At 31.6% G+C, this 27,535-nt stretch overlaps 1 protein-coding gene across 4 annotated transcripts in view; it reads right to left on the reverse strand.

The window, feature by feature from the left end:
- The window catches only part of LOC139501386 (multifunctional protein CAD-like), a 106,580-nt gene that overhangs the window by 22,721 nt on the left and 56,324 nt on the right, over window positions 1–27,535 (reverse strand). For 2 of the 4 annotated variants that reach the window (XM_071290432.1, XM_071290431.1), the window contains exons 16-36: window positions 26,166–26,303; window positions 25,117–25,367; window positions 23,413–23,659; window positions 18,839–18,937; window positions 18,270–18,371; window positions 16,754–16,876; window positions 15,999–16,181; window positions 14,822–15,040; window positions 14,204–14,554; window positions 13,802–13,906; window positions 12,890–13,132; window positions 12,210–12,291; window positions 11,310–11,476; window positions 10,674–10,838; window positions 10,065–10,196; window positions 9,453–9,654; window positions 8,212–8,327; window positions 7,546–7,761; window positions 5,316–5,535; window positions 2,195–2,212; window positions 1,231–1,260 (exon numbers count right to left, since the gene is read on the reverse strand). In XM_071290432.1, coding sequence (XP_071146533.1) covers window positions 1,231–1,260; window positions 2,195–2,212; window positions 5,316–5,535; window positions 7,546–7,761; window positions 8,212–8,327; window positions 9,453–9,654; window positions 10,065–10,196; window positions 10,674–10,838; window positions 11,310–11,476; window positions 12,210–12,291; window positions 12,890–13,132; window positions 13,802–13,906; window positions 14,204–14,554; window positions 14,822–15,040; window positions 15,999–16,181; window positions 16,754–16,876; window positions 18,270–18,371; window positions 18,839–18,937; window positions 23,413–23,659; window positions 25,117–25,367; window positions 26,166–26,303 — 3,409 coding nt within the window. The remainder of the gene's footprint in view (window positions 1–1,230; window positions 1,261–2,194; window positions 2,213–5,315; window positions 5,536–7,545; window positions 7,762–8,211; window positions 8,328–9,452; window positions 9,655–10,064; window positions 10,197–10,673; window positions 10,839–11,309; window positions 11,477–12,209; window positions 12,292–12,889; window positions 13,133–13,801; window positions 13,907–14,203; window positions 14,555–14,821; window positions 15,041–15,998; window positions 16,182–16,753; window positions 16,877–18,269; window positions 18,372–18,838; window positions 18,938–23,412; window positions 23,660–25,116; window positions 25,368–26,165; window positions 26,304–27,535) is intronic. The other 2 variants (XM_071290433.1, XM_071290434.1) reach the window with 2 other exon arrangements.

Here is a 27,535-nt window from a genome sequence, read left to right on the forward strand (position 1 = left end):
TTAAATCAATATATATCTAAACATGCAAGACATCATTTATACTAGAATATCATGCATTCATGCTTTTATTTAAACTGTAGTAATGCTGTTAGAAGAAAAACAAAGAATATTGGGCAGATGATCATTGAAGCTTAACAGTTTTTATATAAACATTTTGTTAAAAGAGTAAATCCTGCTAAACAAGAATGTGTCCTTAGTATGCAAATGTGCCACTTGCACTATCATATTCTATGTTAAGTGGACCATGAAATAGGGCTCAAAACTCTAACTTGGACACAAATTTAGAAAGTTCATATAATAGTGAACATTTGTACTAAATTTCAAGTTCATATGACTTGAACTTCATAAAAAACTACCTTGACCAACTGTAAACTAAGCAGGAAAGACAGACAAACGAACAAATGGACGAACAAACAAACAGATGCACAGATTCGAAAACATGATGCCCCTTAAAGTGGGATATACAAATTAATGTATGGGTGTGTTAGAAGCACTTTGTATTCTTTTATATCATTCATTATTTCCCTAATTTCATAAGGCTCATCTTCGGTAATAACCATCAACGACCAAATTCTATTTGAAATTAATTTCCACCTGCTTCACAACTATTTCTGAAACCGTTCAGAACAAATCTGTGTAATGTTGTCCTAATCATAATTGTCAACAATGTACAAATTAAGGTGGTACCTAACACTACAGGGAGATAACTCTGTAAAGTCAGCTAAACGTTTTAATTACGTTGTGTTGTAAAAGGAATATATTAAGCTTCTCAATGATCAAAATTGGTGTTGGTCAAACTGCTATGTAACCAGTGTAATTTATCTGACAAAACGGTTGGTTCAAAATTTTTGAAATTATGATATTTTTGTTAAAGGGTCAAAGTAAATAATTTGACAAAATTTTATGAAAATTAAACGAGCCAAATTAATTTTAGTGAAAGTGTTGGGTACCACCTTAAAGACTAAATATTATATGGTGTGAACTCCTGACACAAACTCTGTACATGTACTGGACTAAAACATAAACCAAATAAAATGCTTTTAGGTCTTTATAAAATGTGGTAACTACATATACTGAAGCCTACAACACAATTACAACTACATGTATATAAGAAGATGTGGTATGAGTGCCAATGAGACAACTCTCCTACCAATTATGTACATAAAAATAAATTAAATGAAGCTAATATAAACTATATTATCAATTAGAATATATCCTAAGGTGTATTACCTTTTATGTGTTCATCTCCACTAGGAATGGCTGCATAAAAATTATGGAGTATGTTTCAAAAAGAGTTGAATTAACATAAAAGTGTACAAGCCAAAATATTTGTAAGCATTCACAAATGTACGCTCTTAATGGTATCATATTACCTACCAAATAATTATCCTTCAGATTTTAATCAACAGTGAATAGCCTATTAATTAATCACTTGCCAATCATATATGAATTGAGGCAGTCTTTTCATCAGAAACTATTCTGTCATATTTGTTTTCAATTGGTTAAAATAGACAGATCTTTATTTTCAACAACTTTTCATGCATAGTTTTCATGCTTATTGAATGATCAGCACCGACATAAATCAATACCTATATGAGATCTAAATCTTCGTATAATATAAAGACAACTTGAGATTTCTTTTCCATATTTTAATTACTACTGATTTGTTTTAAATAATTTGAATATTATTCTTATTTGACATCTCAAAGCATGAGATTTGTTACAATTTCCAAGCAACCAGTTTCCTCGTTAGAACTATATAATATACATGCAGGTAATAAAACCAATGTTACTTAAAGCATTTGTTGGATATTAAATCGTTTCCATTTTTAGAATTTTTTTATTTTCAAAATAAGCTTCAAAATTCAAGCACATGCTTTGACATAAACCAATTAAAAATTAATCTTTCTTTTTACCACTCCTCAAATGAGGAAAATTAAAATAAACAAGTCAAAATTGTTTGTCACAAGAAATAGCAGAAGAAAAGATTTTTAATACAAGATCCTAAATTTATTTTTCATATTGAAAATTTTAAACATAGGTCGGATAAAAAATGATGCCTCCAAAATCCAAAAAGCATTTTAATAAAAACTAAAGTAGATGATGAAATATGTATGAAAATTATTAAAATTCCCTCAATGAAGATACAGGTGACAATATGAATACAAGGTATTATACAATATAATAAATTTACCATAGTCAAAAGGAATGTCTGAAATAAGATTTACTTTTCACTTAGAGAGACATATTAGAGAATAACAATAATTATACTTTTAAACTGAAACTGCAGCAATCCAATTTCGAACTAAGAAAATATCTATTTTTTCCTGTGCCAATTTAATAAATAGAGAATAACACATGGCAAAATCCGTATCATATGTCGTATCATCCCGAGACACCAATATCAGCCCAAGGGCCTTTAAGCCCGAGGGATGATATTGGTCGAGGGTGATACGGCATGTGATACGGATTTTGCCACGTTTTATACGCTTTATCATATATTTCAACAGGAGAGTTATATTATATTAACTGTTCCCTGGGTTACCTTCAGTTCTACTTTTGTCTGGTTAAAAAGCCTTAAAAGAACTGCCCAATTATTTATCTTAAGAAACTGGGTTACCTTACAATTTGCATGCTGTTGTTTTAAAAATATTTTGTTTATTATTGTATTTTTTTTGTGTGTTTTGTATTTTTTATAGTTGCTTTTAGTGTGCCAAAAAATAAGAAAACTTGAAGTTCTTGACGTCACATGTACATACCAAACAATGACGTCATTCAATAAATTGCGTCCCCGAATGACTGTACCTATTTTGAGGGAAAATATTGCTTAAGCAAAAAAAAATAATAAAAAAATAACTGACTGTAAAAAAAAAAAAAAAAAAAAAAAAAAAGTAGGGGTGTGATAAAGGGTAAAGGTGTGATAAAGTGTATGCGATTAAGGGTAGGGGTGTGATAAAGGGTATGCGATAAAGGGTGCGCATCAAAGTTGCGCGATATGGATTAAAAAGCAGGCTATTTATCAAATATTCAAAACTACTGTATTTACTACTTAAAACATATGATAAAGTTCAATATGGTGGATTTAGTTTCCAATCTTTAAGTTTTGTCTTTACTGAAAGAACATAATTCCCAAATCTTTTAGTTTTTTTACTAGTTTACCAACTAATAATTCTGAGAATAATTCATAGTCTGAAGATTTGTCAAGACCAATGAATTATGATATAAGGGAGATAATCCTTGTTATTTAAAACAAGAGGCTCTCAAGAGCCTGAATCGCTCACCTTAATTCTTTTGGTTAAATCTCTCATCAATGATTGTTTTGGCTTTTCAATTTATTTAAATGTTTTTTGGATCGTCCTATTTTCTTCAAAAGCCAAAAAAAATAATCATTTTCTCCTATGTTCTATTTTAGCCATAGGAGCTATGTTTCTTGACATACAAGGAAATAAAATATAAAATTTATACTAGATACTCTGAAACTCATTTAGCCTAAGTTTGGCTGAAATTGATACAGCAGTTTCAAAGGAGAAGATTTTTTAAAGTAAGTCAACATGATGAACAAATTGTGAAAAAAGTCTTTAAAGGGCAATAACTCCTTAAGGGGTCAATTGACAATTTTGGTCAAATTGACTTAATTGAAGATCTTACTTTGCTGAACATTATTGCTGTTTACAGTTTATTTCTATCTATAATTATATTCAAGATAATAAACAAAAACAGCAAAATTTCCTTAAAATTATCAATTCAGGGGCAGCAACCCAACAACAGGTTGTCTGATTCATCTGAAAATTTCAGGGCAGATAGAAATTGACCTGATAAACAATATTACCCACGTCAGATTTGCTCTAAATGCTTTGGTTTTTGAGTTATAAGCCAAAAACTGCATTTGACCCCTATGTTCTATTTTTAGCAATGGCGACCATGTTTGTTGATAGATCATAACTTCGGATACAATTTACAAACTAGATACCCTAAGGAACATTCAGTTAAAGTTTGGAAGTATTTGGCCCAGTAGTTTCAGAGGAGAAGATTTTTGTAAAAGATTACTAAGATTTACGTAAAATGGTTAAAAATTGACTATAAAGGGCAATAACTCCTAAAGGGGTCAACTGACCATTTCCGTCATGTTGACTTATTTGTAAATCTTACCTTGCTGAACATTATTCCTGTCTACAGTTTATCTCTACCTATAATAATATTCAAGATAATAACCAAAAACAGCAAAATTTCCTTAAAATTACCAATTCAGGGGCAGCAACCCAACAACGGGTTGTCTGATTCATCTGAAAATTTCAGGGCAGATATCTCTTGACCTGATAAACAATATGACCCCATGTCAGATTTGCTCTAAATGCTTTGGTTTTTGAGTTATAAGCCAAAAACTGCATTTGACCACTATGTTCTATTTTTAGCAATGGCGACCATGTTTGTTGATAGATCATAACTTCGGATACAATTTACAAACTAGATACCCTAAGGAACATTCAAATAAAGTTTGGAAGTATTTGGCCCAGTAGTTTCAGAGGAGAAGATTTTTGTAAAAGATTACTAAGATTTACGAAAAATGGTTAAAAATTGACTATAAAGGGCAATAACTCCTAAAGGGGTCAACTGACCATTTCCGTCATGTTGACTTATTTGTAAATCTTACCTTGCTGAACATTATTCCTGTCTACAGTTTATCTCTATCTATAATTATATTCAAGATAATAACCAAAAACAGCAAAATTTCCTTAAAATTACCAATTCAGGGGCAGCAACCCAACAACGGGTTGTCTGATTCATCTGAAAATTTCAGGGCAGATAGATCTTGACCTGATAAACAATATTACCCCATGTCAGATTTGCTCTAAATGCTTTGGTTTTTGAGTTATAAGCCAAAAACTGCATTTGACCCCTATGTTCTATTTTTAGCAATGGCGACCATGTTTGTTGATAGATCAAAACTTCGGATACAATTTATAAATTAGATACCCTAAGGAACATTCAGTTAAAGTTTGAAAGTATTTGGCCCAGTAGTTTCAGAGGAGAAGATTCTTGAAATAGTTTACGACGACAGACGATGGACGACGGACGCCAAGTGATGGTATAAGCTCACTTGTCCCTTCGGGGCAGGTGAGCTAAAAATGTTAGTAAGTTGGGAAAAGTTTTGATTATTGCAATGCAGTAGCTCAAAATGAAAACTTATTATGAAACTGAAAGAATCACTTTTCCAAACTCAAAAGGAATCTAATTGATCTTTGGTTAATAACAAACATCCAGAGATAAACTTGAAAGGTCAAATAAATTAAAAAATAAATATCTACAAAACTTACCATAGGAAGTATAACTTTCTACTTTGACTGGTTTATTAGTCATTCTATCATAGGAAGCTCCTTGTAAGATCTTTCTAGGACTGGATGGCTCTGATGATGGGGCAGAAGATCCAACATAAGTTCCAGGGGGTATCTGTACTTGTAGCTGGTCACTCTGTACCTGGCTTGGGAAATGTTTGTAACTTTTGATGTCACAACCAAATCCTGGATTCAAAACAACCTAGCAAATAAAATGTCATATATAAAGTTCTTTACAAAATACTGGATAAAACAAAACTTGGCAAATACAAAAATACATGTTCTTTATTCAATTAAACCAGGAAAATAAATGGTGAAGCACACATCTAAATTTAGCAATAAGAAATGTAGCAACATACTGGATTTAATTGATCACAAATAAATTTTCATAATTATATGTCGACAAAAATTATGTAGTTTTAAAATGGTTTATCTACATTACAGTATTTCTTCTTTTTCATAGTATTAAATATTACCTTAATAATCTTGTGACTTTGTGAGCAAGTCCCCAATACATAAATTTTTATTTTGGCAAGTCCCCATTCAAAAAATATGGTGCCTACCTCAGATTTTAAAGATTTATTTTATTATCATTAAACTCATCAAAGGCAACTGATATATGGATCATTTTCAAAAATGTCGAATTTTGAAATTGAAAAAATTATTAAAAGTTTAAACAACCCTCTACATAAGCAAATAAAAAAAACAGTACTAAAAAAACAACATATTAAAAGATGCAATCTTAATAATGTCATACAAGAATATCTTAAAACATTTTTTGATAGGTGGTACAATATTTTGTCTCTCCTGTTACCATTTTCAAAAGAAATTTTAGGTTGTTAGGAAAAGGTTTAGATAAAATTTAAAGCTTGTTTTACGTAGCCAATTAGATGGTTTTCAGGAGAATAAACTTCTATATATATTCATTCTGTAAAATAATAGATTATTTGCAAATTTTCCAGGTAGTACTGAAAAATGCCTCGAAAAATTGGTTTTCCAAAGGTTGTAAAAATTACCTCCAGTAATGCAAGTCTGAGATAACAATTCATATTGTTCGGCATTTTTTCTCTCTTTCAAATAAACCCAACATCAAATAAACCCAACATCAAATAAATCCCTCATAAGCTAGTTTACTTTTCTCTATATTTCATTGGTAACAGGAACGTACATTTGTGATATATCACTATATAACAGTCTATCCTGTTACCAATATCAGTATGCTTAATTGTGAAGATTAAGAAGACCTTATAACCTTAAGATGAGTTCAAACAATGAAACATTTCATTCGTTTTCCACCTACATGTACATGTTAAGATAAAAAAAATTAACTATGTTTCTGTCTACAATTGTCTATCCTGTTACTGTAACCATAGCAACCATATAGTGAGAGGATAACATAACAGGATAGACAAATTTTTTCATTTTTGAATGCTGTTGTGAAATAACTACTCCATTTGGTGAAGTGATTATGGTTGTCTGTTGTGAATTTGGTTTCCAACATGTTATTGCACTTTTTACAAGTATACGGTTGGTGTAATTAGTCAAAATTGTTGGCAACAGCATAGACATGAAAAAAGTACCCTCTATTTTTTCTCACTAAATGTCTTGAAATTTCTTTTCTTTACACTGTCGTTCAAGAAATGTGGCGTTTTTAAATTTAAAGGTAACTTTGAACTTTTGAAATAAACACTGACTGATTCAATATTCATAGGGAGAACAATTTAACGGCTGATTTAAATAGCGGTAACAGGATGGACATGAACTTCCCATAAGCTGATTGAATTTAGTTTGTAGATAATATGTTACATATAAAGAAGCTACGATTTTTCGTTAAGAGTAATTATTAACGTTCTTAAAAAGTCCCTTTTGCAGATATCAAGGCGATCAGAAAATCGGAAAAAAATCATTTGAAATGTGTTTTTCTGACACTGTACGCACACAAATACCCCCAAAATCGGACATTTTAATCATATCAAAATAAAAGTAAATCGTGTTTATTATTAATGATCTGAATCTTAAATTTGAAAAGCCTTCATTTAAACCATTACAACTGAAATTCCCATTAGAAATAAAAATTTAGCATGGGTGTACTGAGAATTCAACATTTTTTTAAATTACCCATATTGTTAGATATATAAAATATAAAGTAGGAGTTTGTTTGTATACTTAAAAATTTCAAATTGGCATAGCTATCAAACTGACTTTGACATACCTCACCATCTATATATGCCACTTCTCCCCTAAGCATGACACGTCTGACTTTTCCAACCACATGTTTGCCAGCAAAAGGTGTCCATTTTGATTTTGTGAATTTCATACTTTCTGGAATGATCCATTTACTTTCCATATCAACTTCTATGTATGTATCTGGCTGTTCTGGTAGATTGAATATTCTTCTAGGATTAGCGTGTAGTCTGCTAACTATATCCTACAAAAAAATAAACAAACATGTCATACTCGTCAGACTTTAAAAATTTCCAAACTTTTTAAATTATTTTTTTAAGGAAAGTGTTTTCAATAGATCAAGAGAACCTTATCCATGTCATAAGTGTTTTCAATCTTATATATTTCTATGGTTTGAAAAAGTATATTTGCTTTTAAAATGCTGTTTACCTCATCTGAATGACTGTTTTGAGGTATTCAAATTATAAAAAGGAGGACTTCAAGAGTCTGGCCAACACATCAGGCAGGAAACCACCAATTAATCGGGAAACTAACATGTCTGATATGTATATTCCAAGATATTCTTTGAATGGACACATAAACCAATGACCAAAACTACCATCAGAGTATAAACATCAAAAAATACTTTTCAGATTTCCTCAGAAATTCAAATCTTTGTTATTAAAGGCACACAGCCTTCGTCACTGTAACTTACATCTAACGTTAGTCTCCCTTGATTGACAGCTGTTAACAACATAGGTAACATGGTCTCTAACCCTGGGTATCCAGGAGGTGGCTTAGCTCCTTCCTTCTCTTCTAATGTATGTGGGGCTGAAATAATCAACAACCAACAATCAACAATCAACAATCAACTTCAAATTTAATATAAAATTGTAGATAGCAAAGAACACTTTTAAGTAATTACTGTAAATTGAGTCACTTCCAAATATTTTGGAAACTTTTTTTCAGTCATCATCATTGTTCTTTCAAGACAATCTTTTTACCAACACTGCAACATAATGAGTCATTGCAAATGTGATATTCATAAAACTCTTTTTCATCATTCAAAATATATATCTTGTTTGAGCATTATCAACAAAATTTAAAATAAACACCCATTCCAAATATCCAAAATTGTCTTCAACTCAAAGAAATTCTAAATAAATGAATCATGAAAAACATAAGAACACCTTTTAAATGACTTGTAAGTGAAATAAATGTAGATAACATTCTATAATTCAGCAAATGTATTAGGAAGGTCAAGGGATATTGTAATTATTAAAAATTGGTCATTTCAGTAGAAATATTGAAGTGATCAGAAGTACCTTCCTTTGTCCTTTAAATTATAAATCAAACAGAAAGATTCATACATGCACTATTTGGGAAATAAATGTAGTTTACAATACATCTTATTGCTATTTGTCCGCCATTATTGGACATCACAATAGTTCCCATAAAAATTTGACATCATAGTAGAAAATATCTGACGCTACAATGAAAAGTGATTGTTGTATGACGTCTTAAGTTCCAGCTAAAACAATTCTCAGGTTGAGTGGCACAGATAGCGATAAGGTGTATAAAATGTGTTTTTCACGAGTATGGTAATATATACACTCAACTCTCTTAAGGTGGTACCCAACACTTTCACTAAAATCCATTTGGCTCGTTTAATTTTTATAAAATTTTGGCAAAGTATTTACTTTACCCCTTTGACAAAAATATAAAAATTTCAAAAAAATTTGAACCAACCAATTTATCAGAAAAATTACACTGGTTATATAAAAGTTTGACAAACACTCATTTTGATCATTGAGAAGCTTTATATTCCCTTCACAACGCAACGTAATTAAAACGTTTAGCTGATTTTACAGAGTAATCTCCCTGTAGTGTTAGGTACCACCTTAAGTCAACAAAAAGTTAAAGATAATATTAATGTAAATAAATAACAAAGCTTACCATGATCTGTGGCAAAACAATCAATTATTTCCATGTTGTCCCATAAAGCCTGCTGGTCTTCCTTGGTACATAGGGGAGGTTTAACCTGACCTCTTTGGTGACCTACATTATCAAGGTCATCAGCTGTCAGGAACAGGTGATGAGGAGCTACTTCACATGTGACGGCCAGACCTTTCTCTTTAGCAGCTCTTATAACAAGGATCTATAATGAAACATTATACATGCATGATAAAAATTCAATTTTCTGCTAGAATATGTTCTTACAAAGCAGACTTCTGTTCTGTTTTATATTTTCTTGCTTAAGTAAAGAACTCAACTGTGCAGGTTTTTTTTATTTGGGTTTTAGCTTTACTTAATATAGTATAGATTCTGAGAGCCAAGTGTCCATGCAGCATATTTTGTGGCTGTATGAAGTTATAAAGCTGACGAGACCATTAGTGAGGTTTTTTTTTTTTTGTATTAAAATTATTTAAAAAAATGTAAAACTGTTATTTCTTAGTAAAATGTTCATGTATTACATTGATTAAAGAACACATTTAAAAATCTCTGAGAGGACTTAATTTTCAGACATAAACTAAACAAAAATATTTGAAGTAGTATCCATAAACTTACTTCCTCCTTCCTGGCCACATGACAGATGTGAACTGGACGTTTAAATAGTTCTGACAGTAGTATAACAGCAGCTGTATGAGTTCCTTCAGCATGACAACATAATGGTAAATGCTTTGGCCAATGTTCAAAATGCTGAAAAAATAATGAACTTCAATTATAAATACATGGATATCCACTTTGCAAAAGGAGTTGATTTAAACAAAAGATATTCACACCGGAAAACAATTATCATTGTTTATTTTATGAGGATAATTTGTACCGTATTATTTATCAGAAAAAACATGTTTTGACAAATATATTGAGGCATATCAGGAATGGCATCCATTAACAGGGCTGCTAAAATTGTAGAGACTTTTAATTTTAAAGAACAACTCATTTTCTTACTACAAAATTCAATATTCTTCATATTTTTAGTCTACCATTTTAAAACCATGAACAGGAAATTAGCAATTTTTGTTTAAAGATGGTTGCATTTCAAGCACGACATATTTTTTAAAAAGTAACTTGGGTTCAAACTTATAAACTTGATCATGAGTATTTTAAAAATTTATAACAAGTGCATTCATACCCTCTAATCAATTAAGACAATGTTCAATGGTGAATTCTTACCTTCATCCATATAGATATATCATCTAGTTTAAGTGTAGTAAAAGTTTCATTCAGGTACATCTTCAGTGCTACTGCTTTCCCACCAATCTGTGGTAATGTGTTGTAATTTGTACTACTGGCTCCAACAAATATACCATAGTCACAACGGGCACCTTGTTTGGCACACTGAAGTATAAAAATAAACAAATGTATCAAGACTCCTCTTTATTTTGAAGAATGCATCACTATTTCCTCCATTAACAAATATTAGGTAAACAAAGGATTGCTAGAAGCATAATTATTATCTTGTCTTAACAACTTAACAATCAAAATGAATGATTTTTGAACATTCAAATATGATATTAAAGATGAGTTTTGGTATGTTTTACAGGGTTCTTATATCAACTACGTTTTCAAACAGTTACAAAATGTACATAGTTTTTTTTCAACCCAAATTAGTTGAACAGATGTATTGATATTCATTTGCATAATGTCATTTCCATCGAATGCAGCTCAAATATTATAATTAAAGGTTTGCTCTTTATCATTAACGTGTGTGCAAAATAAGCTCTTCTAGATAGAAGCAATCTTCATCATTAACACAAAGTATTTAAAATCATTCCACCCAAGGGCTGTTCCCTTTAAACATATAATTACCTTTTGAGTTATAGCAAATGCTTGATCATCAACTGTTGGAGGATTGGTATTTGGCATAGCTAAGATGAGAGTTATCCCCCCTGCTAGAGCTGCTGCCGTGGCTGAAGCAAAATCTTCTTTATGTGTAGCTCCTGGTTCTCTAACATGAACATGGACATCAATTAGACCTGAAAGTTTAGATGAATATTGTTTTATCTAAGGGCTATTCCAGAAAAAAATGTATGGAGGGGTTGGAAGGCAGTTTTTGTCAGCACCCGCCACCCAGACAATTGTAATTAAGAATTATAGCGCATTATAGTGTGAAAACTTTCTCTGATACCCATCACCCATGTATTATTAATATAATGTGCCTTCCAACCCCTCCATACATTTTTTTCTGGAATAGCCCTAAGTAAAAGAGGGACGAAAGATACCAAAGGGACAGTCAAACTCATAAATCTAAAACAAACTGACAAGGTTTACTGTTGTTTTTTTATATAGTTTTTGTAGTCAATTTATTCACTGTCAAACCTCACCTTCTGATGATCAATTTATCAGTTTAATAGTCTGGATCAAGCATTTTAACTGACAATGCACTATATCTTTATTTTTTACTTTACCTAACAGATGAAAGTTACTTTTTAAATTTACACACTATAATTTGCATTTATTAAAAAATAATTCCACTTTAATCATAAACTTGTTGTCTTATTTACATACTGAATGTTTCTTTTTGTTATTTTATTGAGTGAAACTTCATACAAAATATTAAGACACATGTTTACATCAGCATTTTCTAAACTCTGGTCTATCCAATTTCTTACTAAAGGTTTTTTTTCTGAAAATAATACAAGAAATGGATATTTAACAGGAATTATAAAGAGTTCTGGACAACAGAAGTTGTTAAATATGTTATATTACCTGGTAGTCGTACTACTCGGTGTGATGCTATACAATCTATGTGTGTCTTAAGTGGAGGGGCACCTTTCAATCTACGTAATGCCTGAAATAATATCAGTACCTTTTCTTTCAACAACCATTAAAATCTGAGCATATCAATATCATTTATATAAAATATCAAACTTATAATTGATTCAAATGTTTTACTTGTTTGTGATGTATCCAACATCTTCTTTATCCAGTAGTTATTTTCTAATTCTAATTGTGAATGACTCTTTTTAAAAAAGTGTATCATTGGAATGAAAAGAAATTATGCATAACAAATTGTAACATTCCATTTAAAGGATAAAATAAAAAGAAGGTTAAGAATTCCAACGAAAAAAACATGTCAGTCAGACATTTTTTATCACACAGGTTGAAGGTACAGTGTAACCTACCTAATCCAACACCTGAGTGTTCCAACATCCTACGTATACTTAAACCAACATATTTTCATGGTCCCAAAATAAGCCTAGCCTTGCAGGAAAACCTGAGTATTCCAACACCCTGCCTGTTCCAACATATTTTTCTGGTCCTCCCGGTGTGTCGGATTACACAGATTAAATTGAAGTTTAAATAATCTGTTACTTGCATAAAGAATCAATTTGATGCTATGTTTAAATCTAATAAATCCTTTTTTGCAAAATTCCAACATAACCTACCTCAATGATTAGTTTAGTACATTTGACATCAGTTATCAATGGTACTGAGTAGCCCACGGCCATCATTCTGGTTTTATACCCCTGGGTAACAAATGACGACGCCCTCTGTGATCCAGACCCTCGCAGCGGTAGGTTAATAACCAAGTCAAACATTTTGTCAGCTAGATAGTCTGCTATGGTTCTCTGTTCACCACCATTTCTACATTCACCAGTATCTTCATAAGGCCAATCTACACCTTGTATCTGTAGTGAAAATAAATGTTTGTTTTAAACCACAGATAAAGTTCATAAAACAATAATTTTGACTACATGTTTAAGCTATAATGTGACTTTGTAACTTAGTAATGTTATATTTTTTTTTTGGTTAAGCTGAATAAAAAACATTGAAGATTTATAGTTGGCAAAAAACTACATTGATGCTTTTAGCATTTATGACTATCTCATGCTGCAAGCTTTTATTGGCGGAGGAAAACTAAGAGAACCACTAACGTTCAACAGGAAAACTCGCAATTATTTCAATTAAGATTGGAGTCAAACGCAATCACCACACCAACAAGCAGAGTTCAAACTTTTTTTCCAACATTTAGAGAAAAGTATTGTCGATCCCAAATTGTGGAGTCATTATTATTTTTAGGGGAAACATTTTGTGGTTTTCATGATGAGGCTAACCATTAATGCAAGTGTTCTGACAGCAAAAGTACACATTACGATAAGACTTGTATTAAAAAAATTGCTAAAACAATGAAATCTAAATTATTGTTTGTCCTTAATTCACTATATTTCAATATCCACGAAATAAAGAAATCTGCGATATATTTAAATGCAGGTCTTAGGTCATTCACTTTTATTTGACTTTGAAATTGAGAAAAAAGCTGTTTCCAAGTATAAATTTGAAGTTTAATATGTACTTACTTTCACTCCATGTTCTGAGAGAAAATCAGCTGTTCCCATACTAGCATATAGGTTATAACCCATCTGTTCCAAGTTTTTAATTGCTGGTAATAATTCAGTCTTGTCCTGTAAAATATAGGTAAAACATATCAAAGCAAAGTTTTGAATATATGTCATTTTTGCGCAAAATTTATCTCAATCTAATACTTTAAACTTCCCAAACACCAATTTCATTTGTGTTATACTTAAGCTTGTTTTTCAGGGTTTATTATAGATGTGTCTATCACTATTTCACTGTATATGTATACTGTGGATTCATTATCATTTGTTGGATACCAATTTTTGTTGACTTTTGTGAGTACAAGAGAACCACAAATTTGGCTGATGTAATATACAAAGGAACTTTGTTTTAAATATGCCTACCTTAAAGCTGCCAATGGACAGAAGTATATTTTTCTTTGGAATTTTGAATCCTGTGCTCATCAAAGCCTTCAAGTAAGCTTCATAACGGTTTTCTCCAAAGCAGGCTACTTCTCCCGTACTCGCCATTTCTACTCCTAGCAACACGTCAGCACCAAGGAGACGAGAAAATGAGAACACTGGTGCCTTGACAGCCACTCTACCACAACCATATAATACATTTACAACTTCAACTGGTTCACCCATAATTACTCGGGTTGCTGTGTCAATGAAGTCATAATCCAATGCTTTTGATATAAATGGGAATGACCTTGACACTCTGACATTGCATTCAATGACCTTCAACTGATTGTCCTGAAAAGTTAAATGGATATGTGTGGTAAATTTTACAAAATATATTCCATTACAAAATTTCAGATGTATATTTTTTCATATAATTTATTAACAGATCTCAAATTTTTGTTACACGTTCAGCTGACAAATGTTTATTTACTTCAATCACTCAAGATGTATAACGAAGCTAAAATTCATTACAAAATGTCTTACAATTAAAATTTTAAACATTCCTCATACTATAAAAAAGATGCTTTCAAATCTATTAAGATATACCACTTTTTCTACCTTTGCAATGAGTTGCATATTAAAGGGTCCATTAACTTCTAGAGCTCTTCCTATGGAACAACAAATCACTTTTATCTTTGCTAACGTCTCTTCATTTAAATCTTGTGGAGGAGTGACAAGAGTTGCATCCCCTGAATGGACTCCAGCGTTTTCAACGTGTTCACAGACAGCCATACAAATAACTTCGCCATCAGAAGCTACAGCATCAACATCTATTTCCTGTTAAAAATGTATTCGTATGTATTTAGAAGAATCTGGACTATCTCATAGAAATTAGAAAAAAAATAATATTATCATAAGTGAAGATAAAAATAATAAAATTCTAATTTACACTACAGAATTCCATAATAATTTACTTAGAGTTTCATTGAGGTCATACGTCAATAGACCAATCTCAAGCTGTTTTTTAATGAATTATTTACATCCAATTCAATGAGTCTTAATGACTTCATTGAGCAATCAGTCCTCACTGTGATGTATTTGGACATAACAAATATATTGGAAAGAGCTTGAATTTTAAAAGTTGTCTATAGAACATGTCCGACTAGTTTTAAAAATATCAGCATAAAAAAGTTCTGTACAAGTGATCTTGTCGAATTTTCCATTCCCTAATTTGTGTTTTATAACTTTGTGGTCTATCGAACTGTACAACAGAAACGCCAAATATTTTCTGAAAATAAGCATAATCTAAAAACATGTTAAGTTTTATTGTTTTTTTTATTTTAATTCCTTCCACTAAAAATATGTATGTATACTATATTTCTTCCTTCTCTATAAGATTCAGATACAATGTATTTATCTCTATTCTACAGCAAAATAAACAAATCAGTCCATTTCATTTTATTTTTCATGGTAAAATTTCATAAAACTAAAATTCCTCTAAATGATGTTATTGTCTTGGCAACGACGTCACAAATATGTTTCCGTAAACAAAAAATAAAAAAAAAATTTCATTTAAATTCCATTAACTAAAAATATGTATGTATATCATATTTTCCCCTTCTCTACAACTAGTGCAAAGTTTTGTTTTTAAATTTCTAGTATAAACTTTGAGATAACTACTGGATGATCTTTAGACAAGGCTGAGGCCAGATATAGATAGGCCTTCAGTTCACTGCTAGAATGAGCTACATTCTGACATGGCTGCCCCACTCAGTACATACTTAAGTTACATTACCTTTGCTTCTAGTATAAACTTTGAGATAACTACTGGATGATCTTTAGACAAGGCTGAGGCCTGAGAAAGATAGGCCTTAAGTTCACTGCTAGAATGAGCTACATTCATGGCTGCCCCACTCAGTACATATGATGGTCTCACAAGGCACGGGTAACCAACATTCTCACAGAACTGGATGGCAGACTGAAAAAAAAGAATGATTATTAAATGTCTGAATTTTTTGTTAGCCAACCAAATATAAACCATGAAGAAAGGGGAAAAAATTGAGATTAATTATTGTTATTTCAAGAAAATCTGCAAACAGTTATATGTATCTTATTTTATTTCATTACAATACTCATCCAGTTGCATTATTTGTGTAATAAAAACATACTGTGGATTCATTATTATTCGTTGGATACCAATTTTCGTGGGTTTCGTGGGTATAGGTGAACCATGAATTCAAATGTTCAACGAATAACATATTTTCAATAGGCTGTGCATACAGATATTAGTAAAACCACGAAATCAAATATCCACGAATATGCAAGAAATTGATACCCACGAAAATAAATGAATCCACAGTAGCAATTTTTTCTAAATTTCCAGTATTAATTACGAGGAAACAAGTTTGAATTTTCTAAATTGGTTGGTTGATAAGTGTATAATTTTATATTTGTGGCTATAATAAACTCAATTGTTTCCTAAATCTTTTAATCTTATATTAAACTTAATCCAATATTTTGAATTTTAGAGTATTTGGACATTGCACTAACCGCTAAATCAGTAAGTTCCTTCCACTGAGGCTGCTGTATACCCATGTTGTCCAACATACGGGAGAACTTAAATCTGTTTTCTGCATTGTCTATACACTCTGGAGAAGTCCCTAGTATCCTTGCCTAAAAATACATATATAGTTGTAGTTAACATTAATACATAGATCAACACTTTATTGATGTGTAACATGTATTAGTACCTCTTATCACTAGTACTGTGGTTCTATTTGACTGACATTTAAAAACTGATTATATACACAATGAAATACGCTCTATGAAAAGAGTTGTTTGTGACATTTTTAGAGCCCCCTCATATTAAAAAAATAAATTTTGTAAACTCAAAATTAAAAGCTTCTAAATGTCTTGTTGCCAAAACATGATCATCAATGCCACTAACATTTCAATGAGATATAAATATATTGTGTTTGACCTGTTTCTTTTTAAATGCTGTGTGCTTGGTAGGGAGGCAGGAAAATATTAATTTCTGTCTATTGTTAAACCAACCAGGTGATCAAACTCACATCCTTGAGCATACCATATGGAGTATTTTGGAAATTTGATATTTCATCACGTAAATTCCTTTACTAAATTATCATGCAAAATTTATGCACATTTGGTTTGTACACTGCCGCAGAGAAAATGATAAATTGGAACTGGAAAACTACTGTCATAGATAGAAGTCACAGAAATTGGATATTGTAAATATTGGTTTCATCTAACATTTTATTGCTAAAAGAACATTTACCAACTCACTTTTGTTTGTTCAACCAGCTTGACATAATGAAATTCCTAACTACTTTGTGATTAAGTATTTTGATTTCAATACCAAACTTTTCCTTCGACACCACATATGTTATCTGTTGCTTTTGATTTTTTTTCCAATTTTCTTAAAGTCATAAGAAACCTCAAATTAAAAAAAATTTGAAATATGATTTTTTATAACTTAATGGATAGTTTTCATTATGAAACTTATGTACATATACTTTTTCTGAAGAAAATTCTTTAATTTGTTCATATTTTGAAGAAGTTTACTTTATTTTAATTCCCCGACATATTTTCTGTATGCAAAGTGACCTCATTGTGACCCATCTCGTAAAAATCCAGTGATCGCAATACGCATGGATGTCCTTAAAACAAACTATTATCTGATTGTACATGTTAAACACGTGCTAAATACAATGCTTTTTGTTGATTGTAAACAAACAGGTGACAATCGTTGAACTTCAGCTTCAAAACATGAACTTTAATTACCTGCCATATTTTCACAACAACACTGACCGATTGAAAAAAAAATTTGACGATTATACGAATTTTATGCGAAAAAATGATAAAATCGTGCACAGAAGACTAAGTTTATGATGTTTGTATGCATTGGTTCAAGAATTGGAATAACATTATTTTTCACCGGTCACTCGTTTATCATGACTTAAAATTAAAAAAATCAATCATTTTTCTAATTTCAATACCAGAATTTTTCCATCAAAAAGTCAAAAGTACCTCTCAACCTTTAACTTACCTGCTGTCTATGTAACTGCATGGCAATATTGTTGGGTAGCTGTCCTCCAACAGACAAAATGATACCATCTGGATCTTCAAGGTTATAAATATCCATTACTGTCTACAATGATAGATGGATGAAATCAGTAGTTTATTTCAAAATACATTTTGGAAAAAAAAGATGTGGTGTATTCATCAATGCAACAGCAACACAATGACAATTGTTTAGGCGTGAAAAAACATAAAAATCAACATATTGTAATTGTATTTAACATTTTTTTAATTTTTCTTTGTTAAAAAAAACAAACATACAAGGATGTCATTAGATTAGTGTTGATCTATATTGCTTGTCTTCATTTGTAATTCTTTAATATCTGGGGATTAAATTTCTTATGAAAAATTTTAGAAGTTGTTTCATTAATTACAAAAATTAATTTGGAAAAACAAAAAAAATTAATTTGCCAAAAAGAAATGTGTAGAAAAGGGTAAAAATAATAGAGTAAAAACTCTATCACAACTTATTTTTGCTATTAAAGTTTTTGCAGCATACATTATTGAATAATTACATTAAACCATGTTAACACTTACCTCAAATGAGATTTCATCAAAATACAATCTGTCGCACATATCATAGTCAGTACTAACGGTCTCGGGATTGTAGTTTACCATAATGGTCTGATGTCCCATCTGTAAATATAATATATTATAGTTTGGTAATCCATGTTTAACCCTTTCAACGCTACACAAAAAAATAGAAAAATGGCTGCTGCTGCTGCATTTTTTTTTAGTACATTCATTAGAACAGTATTTTCCTTTTCAGACTGCTGTATCTTTTTTATTATATGAGATACAGAGAAAGTTATTGCATGAAAAATGCTCAGGAGAGCATGAACTGTAATGTTAGGCAATTATTTTACTGAAATTTTTATCAGGTTACCTGCGTTTTCAGGTAATTAACAGGTAAAAGGTGTAATTTATTACATTTGTGTTGAATTTTGAATAAAAACTACTTTTATAGTCTTCATTTATTTTGTTGTTTTATCTGCCATATTGTAAAGAAGACACCAGTTGCCCGATTCCGTAGCGTATTGTACCATACATAACGTTTTATGTAATCGTGGCACAAATAAATAGCTCCGTCCTAAAAAATTTCAGTCAACCTCCGTTTTCCCCCCTTTTTCTACGTCTCGTAATGATCGATCAAATCATATTTCCCACACGAATTTTATGTAATAAACACATTGGGATAACAAGAAACCTTTTAACTAATCCTCGTTGTAAGTTTCGCCAAGGAAATGCTGAAATTTTTCCATATTTACAGCTTTGTTTCCGGTTTCCGCCATTTGCATTTGTCAAAATATTTGTTTTTATTTTCCTTCTATTTTCCTTCTACTGCATGATTTTACTATAAAAATTGTCGGGATTTCAAGCGCAAATGAGACCTTGCATATCCTAGATTCAAACGAGGAAAAATTAGAGAGAACCCGAATGAAAACCGAATGGTTTAAGAGTCCTTATGAAAAATCCTTTTTCATCGCGGCATATGCCGCGAATAGCAGTGGCGAACGGCATACGTCATCGCGGCATATGCCGTGTATAGCGTTGAAAGGGTTAACAAACATTCATTTTTATGCTACTGTGGTTTACAGTTGTTAATTGTAATAGTTTATGGTTTACAGTTGTTAATTGTAATAGTTTATGATTTACAGTTGTTAATTGTAATAGTTTATGGTTTACAGTTGTTAATTGTAATAGTTTATGGTTTACAGTTGTTAATTGTAATAGTTTATGGTTTACAGTTGTTAATTGTAATAGTTTATGGTTTACAGCTGTTAATTGTAATAGTTTATGATTTACAGTTGTTAATTGTAATAGTTTATGGTTTACAGTTGTTAATTGTAATAGTTTATGGTTTACAGTTGTTAATTGTAATAGTTTATGGTTTACAGCTGTTAATTGTAATAGTTTATGATTTACAGTTGTTAATTGTAATAGTTTATGATTTACAGTTGTTAATTGTAATAGTTTATGGTTTACAGCTGTTAATTGTAATAGTTTATGATTTACAGTTGTTAATTGTAATAGTTTATGGTTTACAGTTGTTAATTGTAATAGTTTATATCACAATCAAAATCATCTGTACACTCATGTTGTTGATAAATATCAAAGACTTAAGCTTGTGTGTAAGCTGGCTGGTAATGCAGTACAATGTGATAACAGAAAAAAATAAAGAATTACCCTAAAATGGTTTTTTTTAAATATTTGATCATTTCGCAATATTTCACTAACTTGAAATTCCACACAATTCCAATCCACTTTAATATTATTTATCCAGATTTCCTTAGAACAAAGGTTACAAATCTGTACAATATCTCTGCTTTTTTTAAAGAATGCATATTTCAAATACAATATCTGATGATTCAATTACTTAATTTATTTAAAGATTGTCAATTCAATCCATTTGTTATGGAAAACCAAATAAATCAAGGTCATCAAATCAAAGAGCAGAATGCTCTGAGGGATACGATTGCCATATAGTTTTCATTGACACATGTATAGCAGTTCTGCCAACTTTTCATTAAGCAAATTCGTGAGATTTGGCCAAAATAGAAAAGATCAAAGAGGAAAAAATTGATCCAAGGATACTGCTGCAAAAAAGCATGAACATGCGTGAGTCTCACACATTTTTGGCAGCCCTGGCCTTGATAGTCCAAATAATTATGACGTCTTGAAAGGCTATTATATTTTTTTTTCTTTTGACGCCTTACCTCGACGTCGAAGTAAGGCTTCAAAGAAAAAAAATATAATAGCCTTCCAAGACGTCATAATTATTTGGACTATGGCCTTGAAGGCATAAAACTTTGCTCAGTGCTTGGAGCACAAAAATCATGCTCGAAACAAGAAATCAAGCAATTTCATTGGTTGATTTTCGAGTATGAGTACAAAAAACTGACTTGAAAGTTTTATGACCGCAAGGACAGCTGGATAGCATTATTTTCAAAACTAATTCAACTACACATGCAAAGGTAATATAAATCTGAATAGTCACTCAACTTTAAAAATAGCTAATCCCGGATACAAGTGTACGAGCAATGTACTTATTGTGTTTTATTTGTGTGCTATCAATTCCAAGTTTACTTTCCACAGCAGTCACTGAGAGAGAGAGGGAAGGTTTTTCCCTTCATAGTTCGAGATTACTCTGATGTCCGACGGCTGATTTGCCAGACAAGCTGGGACCGTGGGGGACTTTAATGCTAGTATACTTAAATTTCAAACTTAAATAGTCCCAGTCCCATATATCATATCAAAAGTATTATTGGATGCCGAATTGAATTTTAAATAGGTGCCGATTTGACTAGATGCCGATTTAACCAGGTGCCGATTTGACTTTTTCTATGGGTGCCGATTTGACCAGGTGCCGATTTGACTTGTACCCAGTAATCTCGGGACTATTCACTTCGTATCTTATCAACATTAATTCTAGGAGGAACCCCATTTCCCAGTCCCATATATTTTATCAAATATTATTGGATGCCGAATTGACTTTTAAATAGGTGCCGATTTGACTAGATGCCGATTTAACGAAGTGCCGATTTGACCAGGTGCCGATTTGACTTGTACCCAGTAATCTTGGACTATTCACTTCGTATCTTATCACCGTTAATTCTAGGAGGAACCCCATTTCTAACTCTTTAATTATTAATTTCCTTTGGGTCAGTGGGCATGAATCCTTCCGTACACACTCCTCTGTTTAAATTGAGATCGTTCTTAATATAATATGACGTTTATCGACATCTAACGAGTTAATTTTTTCTTGACGATTTTGACGGGGAAACGATAATATGGAAGACTCCATTTCGGTTAAAGGGGTGTCATAGGTAAAACTTCATTGATTTTAATTTAAATGATGCATATGATTTTAAATTATGCAACAACAATATTAAACCCTCAATAGCAGGCAGACATAGAAAGAATCCAATGTGTTTCAAATTAATTAATAAGCGGGGAATCCAGAACAACCACTCAATCTGATACTCCTTGAAATCAAGAAAACTATACTCATGCGCATTAATACATAAACAAACCCGCGACTTGCGATTTGGAACAAGAACGTTTATTTAATTTATGATATGATAAATGAGTCTCAATTTCTTTATGAGAGTACAGTATCAGTTTCATAACGGTAAAATATAGAAAACTCCACTTCAGTTCTTATATGACAGAAATAGAATTATCGGAATTAAAAGAACTCTCGCATTTATCAAAACTGGGGAATTCCCTCCGACGTGTTTCTAAATTTATAAAAACACTAAATATAAATACTGCTTAATTCTGATTTTCCTCGTTGTTAAAAACACGCATGTAAGTCAAGGGTAAAATCAAACATGAAGATTATGAGAAGAACATTACAGTAAAGTTGTTTATGTTCAATCCTTTTGCTTGTTATTACCTTTTAAAGCAAGACAATCATAAGAATCTGAGATGTTGCTGAATGTTTAGAATAAAACGGTTGACGTGAGGGAATGAGCCCTGAGTCAACGGTAAAAGTCTACAGATTGTTTAAAAGCAATCGTATCCCAAAAATGAAACCTCCCTAAGTATACCCTATCCCTATTATATCTAAACCCATCCTAATACATACCTCCCTAAGTATACCCTATCCCCATTATCTCTAAACCCACACTAATACATACCTCCATAAGTATACCCTATCCCTATCATATCTAAACCCACACTAATACATACCTCCCTAAGTATACCCTATCCCCATTATATCTAAACCAACAGTTATACATACCTCCCTAAGTATACCCTATCCCTATTATATCTAAACCCACACTAATACATACCTCCCTAAGTATACCCTATCCCCATTATATCTAAACCAACAGTTATACATACCTCCCTAAGTATACCCTATCCCTATTATATTTAAACCCACACTAATACATACCTCCCTAAGTATACCCTATCCCTATTATATTTAAACCCACACTAATACATACCTCCCTAAGTATACCCTATCCCTATTATATCTAAACCCACACTAATACATACCTCCCTAAGTATACCCTATCCCTATTATATCTAAACCCACACTTATACATACCTCCCTAAGTATACCCTATCCCCATTATATCTAAACCCACACTAATACATACCTCCCTAAGTGTAGTTATACAATTAACAGCACACCAATCAAACTCCACACTACTCCCTATTCTGTACACACCAGACCCTATCACCATGATAAATCCTCCTTCAAAGGCTATATCATGCTCAGCAGCATTGTATGTTAGATAGAGGTAGTTTGTCTGGGCAGGCCATTCTGCTGCTACTGTGTCGATTTGTTTGACGTAAGGTGTTATAGTCATTTCCTGTCTCATCTTACGAACCACAAGGTCAGAACTACAAGTACAAAACAAGGTCAAAACTAGAAGTACATATGATATCTTTTATTATTAGTAGCTGTTGTTGTTTGATGTATGTTATGTTTATGTTGTTAATCATTTAAGCAAAAATCAAGATGTTGGTTTGGTCGTTTTAATTATTTCACACTTTTTCATGCCAGGCCTTTTATAGATTTAAAATACTATAAACAGTATGGGTATTGCTCATTGTTGAACCTGTGAGTTGACCTATGGGTGCTTACTTCAGAGCACTTTGGTCTCTGATTGATAGTTCACATTGGCAGTTATACCTATAATGTATGTCTATGTCTAAAGACACAGACACTATAAACTTCAAAGAAGAGCAATTTTACTAGTATACAAGGATTCAAAAGACGGACCAACTCAGCACCACTTTTTTTTCAAAACTAAATAGACCAACTATGTATGAGAAAATTAACCTTTCATATAATTTCCAATTTGCAGCAATTTGTATTTGAGTTATTTTTCTTCATGCAAAAATCATGAAAATTAGTTTTAAGTCCAAACAAATACTAGCACTAGTTGTACAATTAAAAGCATAATTTACTAATATTATACAATTATTGACTTTTGATGAGGTTGATACAATGATTTATCAACCCCAGAGATGTGATATTCACCAAGGCCAACGGCCGAGGTGAATATCACATCTGGGGTTGATAAATCATTGTATCAACTGATATCAAAAGTCAACAATTGCTTTATTATATGACTCTTTAGTTCTCAGTGTCATTTTCATATTTTTAGATTGTGAAATATATCCTTGGTTAGATGGTATTTTGCCTAGACTGTTTTTATTTTATGCTTGGGTTTGATTTTTAGGCATATTTAATTCTGCATAATTAAAACTAGAAGAATATTGTATCATTTCAATTTTTAATACTACTGTCCAATTCATTGTTTGGCAAATTCTCGAAATCTTCAGGTAGATTTTTCTCTCTTAAATAAGATTTAAATGTCCTCACGCTAGAATCTGTTGATCGGCGAGTATTTTTAGAATCCTTTTCTATCAAAATCTTCTTAATTTCCCCATTATTTAACGATGGAAAGCGTTTTTTAGTAGCTACTTCTGCTGCTCCAGCCATACTTTGTTGCCGGAAACATGTAACTGTCGTCTGTTAGATCGAAACGATTTTATGTCGAGAGCGCTGATTGGTTGATATTTATTCGGTCGTCCAATTAAAAACCATTTTATTTATACATCCCTTAAATAGCTAACAAGAATTCCCCGTTTCTATATTTAGGTACACGGACGCTGTTCCAAATCTTATATTAACCTCTCGTGATTTTTGCCGCGGTGAATATAATGTTTTACCAAAGAGGATTTCCTATGCTTTTAGCCAATGAGAAAACAGAAAATTTATAGTCATATAATAATAGTATTTCATTATGCTAAAATATATCATCTTTGAAAACAAACTCATATGCCCATACCTCTTGATAGCTCTAGCTATTTGTTCATCTGAGAAACCAAGCTGTTTAACTCTCAACATCAGATCATGTGATATTTCCTGTCCTCGTCCAGCAAACTCTTCTAGTTTAGTGTTGTGGTCAACAATATTTTTAAACTTGTACAGGAACCATTTATCTATCTTTGTCAGTCTATATAGTTCATCAATACTTTTCCCAGCTCGTATAGCTGCAGCCAAAACAAATATCCTCTTGTCTGTTGGGTTCTGTAAATCCTGTTAAAATATATAGTTAAAAATAAATCTATTTATAGTCAAATATTCATATGAATTTATTCATTTCCATTCGAGTCATTAACAGTTTTTTGATTTTCTATCTTATAAAATATGTGTGATACATAAACTATTTTCTAAATTATGGTGAACAAGAATGTGTCCCAAGTACATGGATGCCCCACTTGCACTATCATTTTCTATGTTCAGTGGACCGTGAAATTAGGGTCAAAACTTTAATTTGGAATTAAAATTAGAAAGATCATATCATAAGGAACATGTGTACTAAGTTTCAAGTTGATTAGACTTCAACTTCTTCAAAAACTACCTTGACCAAAAACTTTAACCTGAAACGGACGCACAGACGGACGCACAGACGGACGGACGCAGACGAACGGACGAACAGACGGACGGATGAACGGAGGCACAGACCAGAAAACATAATGCGCCTCTACTATCGTAGGTGGGGCATAAAAATTGATTCCTTGTGTAGCCACAAGTATTTATTATGCATTGAAAATGGTCAACAAACAACCATATTTTAAAGCAAGAACTACTGTGTCATTACGCAGCCATAAGCCAATTTTTACCGTCAATCTTGCCATATATTATGTAGATTAAATAGATAATGTTGCATGTATAATATTTTTCATTTTAAGGTTCGAATTAACTTGCGAAAAAGGCATGTTATGTATATGGTACTGTTTTCTCAACACTTGAGTCATTCTGAAGAATATTATTCCATGCATAAAGACCCTACTTGTTACTAGTAAAACATTCTTTCATTATTATAGGACTTACCGCCTCCGATACTTTTTTCTTGTAGGGGTCAAATCCTACGACCTTCTCGTCCATCATGCGTAAAGCCTTCTGAAATGCTTCCTCAAACTTCCTCCCTATGGCCATAACTTCTCCAACACTCTTCATAGAACTACCAATCTGAAATTAATTAATTATAACAACTATTAATTTATTAAATAAGTCCAGGTCCACACAAAATATTCATGAAAACTATTTATTTTAATTAATGGACATATGGCTTCAATCCCATTAAATAAAAGAATAAATTTTTAAAACTTTAAGCTGAATAGTATTTTCGAAAACAAAAGTTAAACTTTAAAGCAAACATTTTACTGACATCAAATTCTGATAAAATTGAAAAGATGTATGAATTACAAAAAGAATAAACAGAATTAACACATCTTTGACAAGGGATGAACAAAATTGATCATATTCAAAATTTATTCAGTTCAGATTATGAAGTATCTAAATTTCTGGAAATATTGGACGTAAAATGTTTAAGCAACTCAACAAATAAAGTGCAAGTTTTATTTGATGAAAAGGCCAATATTCCCTAATTATCATCACTGCAATCTTTGAATAACAAATCATTACATTATAACTGTAATTAATAAGAGATAAACCTATCTAGGTTCCATGATTTTGCCTTGCTAAATGTTAAATTAAAACTTCGTCTTATTTCCTTTTTTTAAATAATTAAAAATTTCAATTTTGGTCATTTCTTTTTATTTAAAATGTTTCATTCATTATTAAACAAGAGTGCACACGCTGAAATGTCTCGCCTTCTATACTTATCATTGATATTATGTTGATAGTCCTAAGTATAAAGCTTTATTACAACTGTCACATAAACTTAACATTAACCAAGATAACTAAACAAAGACCAATGAACCTTGAAAATGAGGTCAAGGTCAGATGAACCATGCCAGGCAGAAATGTACAGCTAACAATGCTTCTATACAACATATATAGTTGACCTATTACTTATAGTTTAAGAAAAATAGACCAAAACACAAAAACTTAACACTGTGCAATGAACCGTGAAAATCAGGTCACGGTCAAATAAAACCTGCGCGACTGACATAGAGATCATAAAATTTTTCCATACACCAAATATAGATGGCCTATGGCATATAGTATTAGATAAAAAGACCAAAAACTCAAAAACTTAACTTTGACCACTGAACCATGAATATGAGGTCAAGGTCACATGACATCTGCCCGCTAGATAGGTACACCTTACAATCATTCCATACAACAAATATAGTAGACCTATTGCATATAGTATGAGAAAAACAGACCAAAACACAAAAATTTAACTATAACCACTGAACCATGAAAATGAGGTCAAGGTCAGATGACACCTGCCA

Source organism: Mytilus edulis, chromosome 13 (genome assembly GCF_963676685.1).
Source record: "Mytilus edulis chromosome 13, xbMytEdul2.2, whole genome shotgun sequence".
In the NCBI taxonomy this organism is placed as follows: Eukaryota; Metazoa; Mollusca; class Bivalvia; order Mytilida; family Mytilidae; genus Mytilus; species Mytilus edulis.